Below are 12515 nucleotides of genomic sequence, written 5' to 3' on the forward strand. Positions count from 1 at the left end.
CCATAAATGTAAAAAATGGAGATGAAAAAAAAGTGGAGATTACCAGTCAAATTGTAGACTGGTTGCTGATTATTTTTACCTTCCTTTCCTTTCTTTCCCCTTTGTCTTGGAAATTTAATCAGCCACATCTTATTTCAACATTGTTAGGCTGTGAGCAATACAATGGCCCTTTAGTTCCCTGTGACTCCCTCATTTTCTGCTTTATTGCATGGGGTTTATATTTAAAAATGCGTTAGAAGTAAAATCACATTTTCTCAGGATCCCTGCTTTGGAAAATTTCTATATATTGCACAGAGGTTTGGCTTTCTGCTTTAATTCGAATTTGTATTTATCTCTAACTAACCTAGTCTCTTTGTCATTGAAGCAAAATTCAGATTACCAGAAACATTTAGTAAAGTGAGCAATTATATCATCACTTTTCTTAATAGCAAGGTACAGGGAAGAGAAGTTTTAGAAAGAACAGATTTTTTTCTTAAAACTTCCTTTAGTCCTTAATTTAATGTCAGGGGTTTGATATCATAATTTGGCTTTCTGACTGGATACAGTAAAATGGGGTTTCTCAAGACCTCCACAGGGGTAAGATTTGAAGGCTGAGCTGATCCTCATCAATGCCCTTTAATACTTCAAGCTTTCTCTACTAGCCCAAACTAGTTACCCAGGACCTCAACACTAATACATTTGTTAAATTAATTTGTGCATCAATTAGATGGTCTATCATAATTATAAATGTAAGATAATCATAATTGTAAATGTAAAATAAAGTTTATTTAAATAAAATTATCTGATTTATAATTTTTATGTTAGTTTATTTTATTGATAAAGTCTGTAGTCTACCATAACTATAATGTGAGGGGTAAAGAAAGGATCATTGCCTTTATATTTTCCAGATTTGTTGTTTTCATTGTAGATTGTAGAGGATTATTGAATATTCTTTTTCTTTCAGTAATTTGCATAAAGAAAAGACAGCCTTGGTACAAATTAAGAATCAAATGGCAGCAGATTTGGAACAACTTCTAAGTCACCGTGAGGTAATATTTCTCTCCCTTTTTTCATTATTTTTATCCTTTTTTCAAACAATTGTTAGTGGATTTTCATTGGTATTTCTGAAACCTATTCCTATCTCTTAATATCCTTATTCATAGAACAAGTCCAGAATCTGTTTTTAGACTTGAACAAATAGGAGTGTTTTTCATCCTAATCTATCTGCAGAATGCTTATCGGATTTTACAATAATATCACCACAAAATGAAAAGAAGTGAATTACAGAATTGTTCAGCAGATGTCATGCCTGGTGATGGTTGCTCCTGGTCTAAAGTAGGTGTACCAGGTCTTGGAAAGAAACAGAGATTGTTCTGGAAGTGTGGAAATACCTTTTTTTTAAAGTTTTTTTTTTTTATTTTTCCAAATACCTGCAATGATAGTTTTCAACATTCAATACCTTTGCAAAATATTGAATTCCAAATTTTTCTCTTTCTTTCCCCCCACCTCCTCCCACAGATAGCAAGCAATCCAGTATTAAATATATTCAATTCTTCTGAATATACTTACATATTCATCATGCTATACAAGAAAAATCAGATCAAAAGGTAAAAGGGAAAAAACACAAGGAAAAAAACAAGCAAACAAACATTATCAATAACAACAAAATGAAAATACTATGCTATATTCTCTCCATAGTTCTTTCTCAGGATACAGATGGTTCTTTCCATCACAAATCTATTGGAATTGCCTTGAATTACCCATTGTTGAAAAGAACCAAGTCCATCACACTTAATCATCACATAATCTTGTTGGTATGTACAATGTTCTCCTGGTTCTACTCACCTCCCTTAGCATCAGTTCATGCAAGTCTTTCCAGGCTTTTCTGAAATCAGTCTGCTCATCATTCATTCTATTATATTCTTATACCGTTACTTATTAGTCATTCCCTAATTGATGAGCATTCAGTCAATTTCCAGTTCCTTGGCACTGCGAAAAGGGCAGCTCCAAACATTTTTATGCATGTGTGTCCTTTTCCCTTTTTTGAGTTGTTTTTTTTTTTAAATATAGACCCAGTAGAGACACTACTGGATGAAAGGATAACCCTTTGGGCACAGTTCCAAATTGCTCTCCACAATGGTTGGATTAATTCTTACCAATAATGCCTTAGTTGCCCTCCAACATTACTCATTATCTTTTCAGCCAATCTGAGAGGTGTGAAATGGTATCTTCAAATATATCTTAATTTACATTTCTCTAATCAATAGTGATTTAGAGCATTTTTTTATATAGCTAGAAATGACTTTAATTTCATCATCTGAAAGTTGTTTATATCCTTTGATCATTTATCAGTTGGGAAATGGCTTGTATTCTTATAAATTTGAGGCAATTATTTATTTTAGAAATGAAGCCTTTAGCAGAAACATTGGATGTTAAAAACTTTTTCCAGCTTTGTTTCTCTTCCAATGGTTGCATTGGTTTTGTTTGTATAAAACCTTTTTAATTTGATATAAGCAAAATTATTTATTTTGCATTTTATGATGTTCTCTAGTTCTTCTTTGGCTATACATTCCTCCCTTTTTATAGATCTGAGAGGTAAACTATCCCTTGTTCTCCTAATTTGCTTATGATATCACCCTCTATATGTAAATCATGAACCCATTTCAACTGTATCTTGGTATATAGGGTGTGAGATATTGGTCAATGCTAGTTTTTGGCAGACTATTTTCCAGTTTTCCCAGAAACTTTTGTCAAATAATGAGTTCTTATCCCAAAAGCTGAAGTCTTTGGGTTTATCAAACACTAGATTATTACTGTATTCATTGACTATTGTGTCTTGTGAACCTAACCTATTCCACAGATCCAATACTCTATTTTTTAGCTAGTACTAAATGGTTTTGATGATGGCCACCTTATAATATAATTTCAGGTCTGGTACAGCTAGGCCACCTTGCTTTGCTGCTTTTTTTTTTTTTTTTTAATAATTTCCTTGAAATTCTTGACCTTTTGTTCTACCAAATGAATTTTGTTATTTTTTCTAATTCTACATAGTAATTTCTTGGCAGTTTGATTGATACAGCACTGAATAAGTAGGTTAATTTAGGTAAAATTGTCATCATTATTATATTAATTTGGCCTACTCATGAGCATTTTATATTCTTCCAATTGTTTAGATATAACTTTAATTGTGTAAAAAGTGTTTTGTAATTGTGTTCAAATAGTCCCTGGCTTTGACTTGACATTTAGACTCCCAAATATTTTATATTATCTGAAGTGATAATTTTGTTTTCTCATTACCTATTCTAATTTCTTCATTTCTTTTTCTTCTATTATTGCTAAAGCTCACATTTCTAGGAAGTGTGAAAATATCTTGAGGAGCTCAGAGAGACTGTACAGTGAGTTAAAAAGTGAGAACAGTTCCTGGTCTTAGAAATAGCCTGTGGGGTAAAATATCCTAGGGCAGAAGATGAGGGAATGATTTACTAGTCTAAGGAAAAATATTGTATCCTTGAACTAAGATTCCTCCCATTTCTTCCTTGAAAGTGATTGCTAAAATATAGCTGCTGTGCTGGGGTGAGGGTTGGGAGGTAGGTTTCTCTGTATTAAGGGTTCTTAACCTAGGGTTCATAGTTAAGATTTTAAGGAATTCTTGAACTTGGAATATAACTACGTATAATTGGTTTTCTTTGTAATTCTCTTTATTTCAGTTTATGTGTTTTTAAAACAATTTTTTTCCAAGAAGGGATTTGTAGGTTTCACCAAATTGTCAGAAGGGTTCATGACTCAAAAAAATATAATAAAATTCAGAATCCCTTTTATCCTGAACAGCTTTAATTTCCAGGCTCATCAACCACTTTTATTATCACTGATTTTCTGGGACTCTGAATGCTAAGTAACTACTTTCATCCTTTTGAGTTTTGGTACTTTGTTTATGTAGCAAAGCAGATATATCTACTCTTAGAACAGTTTTGAAGGAAGATGAAATAATAGTTTTTAATTTTTTTTCTTTTTTTTTTTATTAAATAACTTTTTATTGACAGAACTCATGCCAGGGTAATTTTTTACAACATTATCCTTTCCACTCACTTCTGTTCCGATTTTTCCCCTCCCTCCCTCCACCCTCTCCCCAAGATGGCAAGCAGTCCTATACATGTTAAATAGATTACAGTAGATCTTGGATACAATATATGTGTGCAGAACCAAACAGTTTTCTTTTGCTCAGGGAGAATTGGATTTAGAAGGTATAAATAACCCGGGAAGAAGAACAAAAATGCAAGCAGTTTACATTCATTTCCTAGTGTTCTTTCTTTGGGTGTAGCTGCTTCTGTCCATCCATGATTAATTGAAACTAAGTTAGATCTTGTCTTTGTTGAAGAAATCCACTTCCATCAGAATACATCCTCATACAGTATCATTGTTGAGGTATATAATGATTTCCTGGTTCTGCTCATTTCGCTCAGCATCAGTTCATGTAAGTCTCGCCAATCCTCTCTGTATTTGTCCTGCTGGTCATTTCTTACAGAACAATAATATCCATAACATTCATATACCACAATTTACTCAACCATTCTCCAGTTGATGGGCATCCATTCATTTTCCAGCTTCTAGCCACTACAAACAGGGCTGCCACAAACATTTTGGCACATACAAGTCCCTTTCCCTTTTTTAGTATCTCTTTGGGGTATAGAGACACTGCTGGATCAAAGGGTATGCACAGTTTGATAACTTTTTGGGCATAGTTCCAAATTGCTCTCCAGAATGGCTGGATGTATTCACAATTCCACCAACAATGTATCAGTGTCCCTGTTTTCCCACATCCCCTCCAACATTCTGCATTATCTTTCCCTGTCATTATGGCCAATCTGACAGGTGTATAGTGGTATCTCAGAGTTGTCTTAATTTGCATTTCTCTGATCAATAGTGATTTGGAACACTCTTTCATATGAGTAGTAATAGTTTTAATTTCATCATCTGAAAATTGTCTGTTCATATCCTTTGACCATTTATCAATTGGAGAATGGCTTGATTTCTTATAAATTAGAGTCAATTCTCTATATATTTTGGAAATAGTCCTTTATCAGAACCTTTGACTGTAAAAATGTTTTCCCAGTTTATTGTTTCCCTTCTAATCTTGCCTGCATTAGTTTTGTTTGTACAAAAACTTTTCAATTTGATATAATCAAAATTTTCAATTTTGTAGTCAAGTGATCTCTAGTTCTTCTTTTGGTCATAAATTCCTTCCTCTTCCACAGGTCTGAGAGGTAAACTATCCTATGCTCTTCCAATTTATTTATGGTCTCATTCTTTATGCCTAGATCATGAACCCATTTTGACCTTATCTTGGTGTACGGTGTTAAGTGTGGGTAAATGCCTAGTTTCTGCCATACTAATTTCCAATTTTCCCAGCTATGTTTGTCAAATAATGCATTCTTATCCCAAAAACTGGGGTCTTTGGGTTTGTCAAACACTAGATAATTAAAGTTATTGGCTGTTTTGTCCTTTGAACCTAACCTATTCCATTGATCAACTAGTCTATTTCTTAGCCAATACCAGATAGTTTTAGTAACCACTGCCTTATAATTTTAGATCCGGTACAGCTAGGCCACCTTCATTTGATTTTTTTTCCATTAATTCCCTTGAAATTCTTGACCTTTTGTTTTTCCATATGAACTTTGTTGTTATTTTTTCTAGGTCATCGAAATAGTTTTTGGGAAGTCTGATTGGTATAGTGCTAAATAAATAGATTAGTTTAGGTAGTATTGTCATCTTTATTATATTTGCTCGCCCAATCCAAGAACATTTAATATTTTTCCAGTTAGTTAGCTCAAATTTAATTTGTGTGGAAAGTGTTTTGTAGTTTTGCTCATAAAGTTTCTGATTTTTCCCTTGGCAGATAGATTCCTAAATATTTTATACTATTAGTAGTTACTTTAAATGGGATTTCTCTTTGTAACTCTGACTGTTGGATTTTGTTAGTGATATATAAGAATGCTGATGACTTATGTGGGTTTATTTTATAACCAGAAACTTTGCTAAAATTGTGGATTATTTCCAATAACTTTTTAGTAGAATCTCTGGGGTTCTCTAAGTATACCATCATATCATCGGCAAAGAGTGATAATTTAGTTTCCTCATTGCCTATTCTTATTCCTTTAATATCTTTCTCAGCTCTTATTGCCATAGCTAGCATTTCTAATACAATATTAAATAGTAACGGTGATAGTGGGCAACCTTGTTTCACTCCTGATCTTATTGGGAATGGTTGCAGTTTGTCTCCATTACATATGATGCTTACTGCTGGTTTTAAATAGATGCTACTGATTATTTTAAGGAAAAGTCCATTTATTCCTATACTCTCAAGTGTTTTTAATAGGAATGGATGTTGGATTTTATCAAATGCTTTTTCTGCATCTATTGAGATGATCATATGGTTTTTGTTAGTTTGGTTATTAATATGACCAATTATGCTGATAGTTTTCCTAATATTGAACCAGCATTCCTGGTATAAATCCTACTTGATCATGGTGAAATATCCTGGGGATGATTTTCTGTAGTCTTTTTGCTAATATTTTATTTAAGATTTTAGCATCAATATTCATTAGGGAGATTGGTCTATAGTTTTCTTTCTCTGTTTTCAACCTACCTGGTTTAGGTATCAGTACCATCAGTACTATGTCTGTGTCATAGAAGGAATTTGGTAGGACTCCTTCATTCACTATTTTATCAAATAATTTATATAGCATTGTGGCCAATTGTTCTTTAAATGTTTGGTAGAATTCACATGTAAATCCATCTGGTCCTGGGGATTTTTTCTTAGGGAGTTGTTTAATTGCCTGTTCTATTTCTTTTTCTGAAATGGGACTATTCAAGCAATTTACTTCCTCCTCTGTTAGTCTGGAAGTCTATATTTTGGAGGTAGTCATCCATTTCACTTAGGTTATCAAATTTATTGGCATAAAGTTGAGCAAAATAACTCTTTATTATTTCTCTAATTTCCTCTTTATTGATGGAAAGTTCTCCCTTTTCATTTTTAAGAGTACTAATTTCGTTTTCCTCCCTCCTTTTTCTAATCAGATTTACCAAAGGTTTATCAATTTTATTGGTTTTTTCATAAAACCAACTCTTAGTTTTATTTATTAGTTCAATAGTTTTTTTAGTTTCAATATTATTAATTTCTTCTTTTAATTTTAGAATTTCAAGTTTAGTTAATTGATTGGGGGTTTTTAATTTGGTCTTTTTCTAGCTTTTTAAGTTGCAAGCCCAATTCATTGACCTTCTCTTTCTCTATTTTGTTCAAGTAAGCCTCTAAGGATATAAAGTTTCCCCTTATTACCGCTTTGGCTGCATCCCACAAATTTGTCATTATCTTGAGTGAAGTTATTAATTGTGTCTATAATTTGCTGTTTCACCCAATCATTCTTTAAGATGAGATTATTTAGTTTCCAATTACTTTTTGATTTATTTACACCTAACGTTTTGTTGAATGTAGTTTTATTGCATTGTGATCTGAAAAGAAAGCATTTACTATTTCTGCCTTCCTGCATTTAATTTTGAGGTCTTTATGTCGTAACATATGGTCAATTTTTGTGTAGGTTCCATGAGCTGCTGAGAAGAAAGTATACTCCTTTCTATCACCATTCAGTTTTCTCCAGAGATCTATCATACCTAGTCTTTCTAATATTCTATTTACCTCTTTAATTTCTTTCTTATTTGTTTTGTGATTTGATTTATCTAAATCTAAGAGTGCAAGATTGAGGTCTCCTGCTATTATAGTTTTGCTGTCTATTTCTTCTCGTAACTCTCTTAACTTCTCCTTTAGGAAGTTAGATGCTATACCACTTGGTGCATATATGTTTAATACTGATATTGCTTCGTTGTCTATAGTACCTTTTAGCAAGATATAGTTTCCTTCCTTATCTCTTTTAATTAGATCAATTTTTGCTTTTACTTGATCTGAGATAAGGATGGCTACCTCTGCTTTTTTGACTACACCTGAAGCATAATAGATTCTGCTCCAGCCTTTTACCTTTACTCTGTATGTATCTCCCTGTTTTAAATGTGTTTTGTAACAACATATTGTAGGGTTCTGACTTTTGATCCAGTCTGCTATCCACCTCCTCTTTATGGGGGAGTTCATCCCATTCACATTTACAGTTAAGATTACTAATTCTGTATTTCCTGCCATCCTAATATCCCCAGATTATGCTTTTCTTTTTCTTGCTTTCCTTCCCCACTTCCTTAGTATTAAACTTACTGGTCCCACTTGCATCACCCAGCTCTCCCTCTTTAATATCCCTCCCTTCTCCCTTTGAATCCCTTCCCCTTTCTTGTACCCTTCCCTTATTATTCTTTTTCCTTTTCACTTTTCCTCTCCCACTTTTTAATGAGGTGAGAGAAGATTCTCTGTAAAAACTAATGTGTCAGTTATTTCCTTTTTGAGCCAACTCTGATGAGAGTAAGATTCGCACAATGTTCCTCCCCCTCTCTAAGTTCCCTCAGATATGATAGGTTTCCTTTGCCTCATTGACGCATGAAGTTTCCCTCTTTTTATCTCCCCTTTCCCCTTTTTCTGACACTATCCCCTTTCCATTTCTACTCCCTTTTTATGCATATCAAAAATCAAATTATACATGTGATTTTTATGTATATCCACAACAGAAATACAGTTCTCAAGAGTTCCTTTTACCTTTTTCTACTTGTCTTGAGTCCTGTTGTTGGAGATCAGATTTTTTGTTTAAGTCTGGTTTTTTCTTTAGAAATAGATGGAATGGCTCTGTTTCATTAAATGTCCATCTTCTTCCATGGGAAAAAATGCTCAGCTTAGCTGGGTAGTTTATTCTTGGCTGCATTCCAAGTTCTTTTGCCTTTCGGAATATCAAATGGAGGCCCTTCGATCCTTTAATGTTGAGGCAGCCAGATCTTGTGTGACCCTTATTGTGGCATCTTGGTACTTGAACTGTTTTTTCCTAGATGCTTGTAGAATTTTTTCTTTAATCTGAAAATTCTGAAGTTTGGCCACAATATTCCTCGAGTCTTATTTTAGGTCTTTTCAGAAGGTGTTCGATGGATTCTTTCCACGCCTATTTTACCTTCCGGTTCTATTACTTGGGCAGTTCTTTATACCCTGTAAAATAGTATCTAGGCTCTTTTTTTCATAATATTTTTGATGACCTTAGGTTTTCTCTCCTTGATCTATTTTCCAGGTCCGTTGTTTTTTCAAGTAAATATTTGACATTTTTTTCCAATCTTTCATTTTTTTGGTTTTGCTTGACTGATTCTTCCTGTCTCAATGAGTCAGTCATTTCTATTTGTTCAGTTCTGATTTTTAGCATGTTATTTCATTAGCTTTTTTACTTCTTTTTGTATATGTCCGATTGAGTTTTTAAATGAGTCATTTTGCTTTATGGAATTTTTTTCCATTTCACTAATTTTTTTTTTTTTTTTTTAGTGAGTTATTTTCTTTCTCCAATTCACAAATTCTGTTTCCTGCACTTTTGGGAGTTTTTACCTTTTCCAGTTCACATTTCAGGGAGTTGTTTTCTTTTCCACTTTGTCAAATTTTTTCTTTAGTGAGTTATATGTCTTTTCTGTACTTCTTGCATAGCTTCTCTTTCCTTTCCCATTTTTTCTAGTTCTCTTTAAGGTTTTTAATAGTCTCTTCTAGGAGAGCCTTTTGTATTGGGGACCAACAATTGTCTGGAGACTGTCTGCTATTAGTCTCTTCAGGGTTGAAAAGCTGTTCTCTTTCAGAGTAGAAACTATCAATTGTCCTTTTGATTTTCTTACTCATTTTGTTAAAGCCTTTAGGGTCTGCCTTTAGGGCCAGGAGGCCAGCTTCCTCTGCAGAGCAGTGAGAGGTGTATGGACAGGTAGCTGTCCTGCTAGGGGGCTGCAAAAAGCAGGGAGGTACTGGAGTGCTCTGGGAAAGAGTTCCCCTCCCAGAAGTAACTCAGGTCTGAGGGCAGAGCTGGAAAAGTGCCCTGCAAAGAATCCCTGCTGTGTGAGATAATGACTGCCCTGGGGCTAGACACTGAGCAGTGAGAGTTTCACTATCCCAAGCCAAATCCCGCCCTGGGGCTGTGGGTATTAGCAGTTGAGCAGTGAATGGATCTGCAGAGACCGGAAGTGTCTCCGCTCTGGGAAGCACAGTCCTGTTGGGGAAGTTCTATTGCCCCAGGCCGAGCCCCCCACTGTGCTGATTAGAGGCTGCCCAGGCTGTGCCCCCCTGCCATGTGGGTTTGTAGCTGTCCCCGCAAAAGCCCCGAACTTCAGGATGTAGCTGCAGGGCTGTGTTTCAGTCTCCTGAGTCACTTCCGGGTTTGAGTAGCTACAGCCAGTGTTAGGTTCTGGAGTTTTTTTAGAGTATCCTCTGTTCCAGGCTTTAATTTCTCTGCCAGTTTACTGTTTTGTAATCAAGGCAGAACAGTTAGCCTATAGCAGAGTGGTCTCTATAACTTCTCTAGCCACAGTGATCACCCCCGCCCCTGGTCTGCTCAGGACACTAGCCTCTCCCTGCCTGCGCTGGTCTGTTTCTGGCCCCTCAGGACAAACCTTTCCTGGCGATCTTCCAGATTGACTTCAGCAGGTAAGTTGTATGCTTCTGAACTTCATGAATTTAAGCACTGAAGAGTTATTTCTGAGGCTGGATAAAATAGTTGGTTATGAGGGGAATGAAAGGAGCTTAGAAAGTCGCATGTGCCTGCGCATGTGCCTTCTCCACCATCTTGGCTCCCTCTTCTTTAGTTTTTAATTTTTTAAATAAAATATAAGAAACTGAAGCTATTCATAAATACTTTTTATGTAACATTATTTAAAATTTGAATCTATGATAATATCAATGTTAAATTTATATTCTAGTGTCAGATTAAAATTTAATTAGGAAATATTAACAATGTGCAAAAACACAATAAAACACAAATGATGTTAATACTTAGTTGTCTAAGTTAAGTTAGTATGTGTTTGGGGATCCTTACATACACTTTAAGCTCTCCTCTTTATATTCTTCCATCCTAGACATTTTCTTGTTCCTGATTAGAACTGATTATTCATGAATTTGAATATTTTTTAAATTTACAGATATGGATTTTTGAATATAATTTAGGGAAATATATGTTTGGACATGGAAATGAAGTACTAGCAAGATAAAACATATCCAATAAATTGATTGCTAGTGCACAAATGATATTTGCTAGAAACTTATTTGATGAGGTAGTAGTCACTTAATTTTCTGGCATTTGGCATAAGAGATTTTCATTTCACCCATAATATTAAGTGAACCAAAAGCATAACATCTATATGTTAAGCATTCCAAAGAAAAGCAATTCTTTTTTTCCCCCTCTTTTTCAAAGAAATTTCCTAGGAGCAAAAGCTATATATTTAGTATTAAATTATAATAAAAGATTTTTTTACATATATTTCATTTCTGTGAAACAGTAGCTAATTAGTCTGCTTCTCAGACATATAAGTTAAAGTAAACACTATCCATATACAAATGACAGCATATCTTCTACAGGGTTTATGTGAAGATAGTAAAGTCTGTAAGGAGCCATGTTTCTGTATTTTCTTAAGCCTATATAAACTTCCATACAACCCATGAAGATCTCTGGTGACCCCTGCTACTGCCCCTTCTCAGGCTTCCCCCTTATTCTAAGGAAAAAGGTATTGTTGAATATTTTTTCCTACTCTTTGACTATGGCAGATATGCTATACATAGGGAATTAGAGAGGGATCTTTTCCAAGAAGTTAATGCTAGGATTGTTGAAGGTGAATATTCCTCTTAATATGAATAATATATGGATGCAATTTTCATTTACTATAACAATTCAAGAACAATTATTTATCATTTGGTTGAATTGGGGTCATTTAATTTGATGTCTCTTAAAAATAACAAATGAACAAGTTTGGAATCAGGGATTTTCCATTTGCTCATTTTTAACTGCAGTTGTTTAAACAGTATTGCTTAGCCCTCTTCAGTACAGATTTTCTTTGCTTAAACTTCAAAGAATTAAAGGAATTTCTAGATGGTCTTCTGATGTGATATATTACCAAATCATTATTTTAATTGCCAAACATTTATTAAGTGTAAACATAACTGGCAAACAAAAAAATATTTTGGGTAACTCAGAATCTCAGCATTTTAAGCTGTACACAGTAGCAGAATGTTTTTATTTTACATTTTCTACATCCATAGTAGCACAAAAAATAATTTTCTCTGTGGCATGTTGATATCATCAGAAAATTTAGATCTTCACTTAAGCTCTAATGTTTTGAAAATTCGGTTTTCAAATCATAATATATATTTAGAACAGTATACTTTTATCATTTCTTAAAACAAAATCAATTTTTGTAGTTCAATTAATGAATTATATAAATCAACAAATATTTATTAAGTACCCACTTTGTGTTATCTCTATCATCTATTAATTCAAGTTTATCTACCAAGCATTCCTTCTCTCCTATCTTAAGCTTCCAACCAAACCCAAATGTTCACTTTCTGAAAATCCTGTTATGTTGAGTACAAAATTTTAAGTACAAAA

The 12515-nt window shown here is 33.9% G+C and overlaps 1 protein-coding gene across 2 annotated transcripts in view; it reads left to right on the forward strand.

The window, feature by feature from the left end:
* Nucleotides 1–12515, forward strand: part of PIBF1 (progesterone immunomodulatory binding factor 1) — a 271889-nt gene that overhangs the window by 218757 nt on the left and 40617 nt on the right. For both annotated transcript variants that reach the window (XM_031958465.1, XM_031958464.1), the window contains exon 16: nucleotides 944–1028. In XM_031958465.1, the coding sequence (XP_031814325.1) occupies nucleotides 944–1028 (85 nt within the window). The remainder of the gene's footprint in view (nucleotides 1–943; nucleotides 1029–12515) is intronic.

The sequence above is a fragment of the Sarcophilus harrisii genome, chromosome 3 (genome assembly GCF_902635505.1).
Source record: "Sarcophilus harrisii chromosome 3, mSarHar1.11, whole genome shotgun sequence".
Lineage (NCBI taxonomy): Eukaryota > Metazoa > Chordata > Mammalia > Dasyuromorphia > Dasyuridae > Sarcophilus > Sarcophilus harrisii.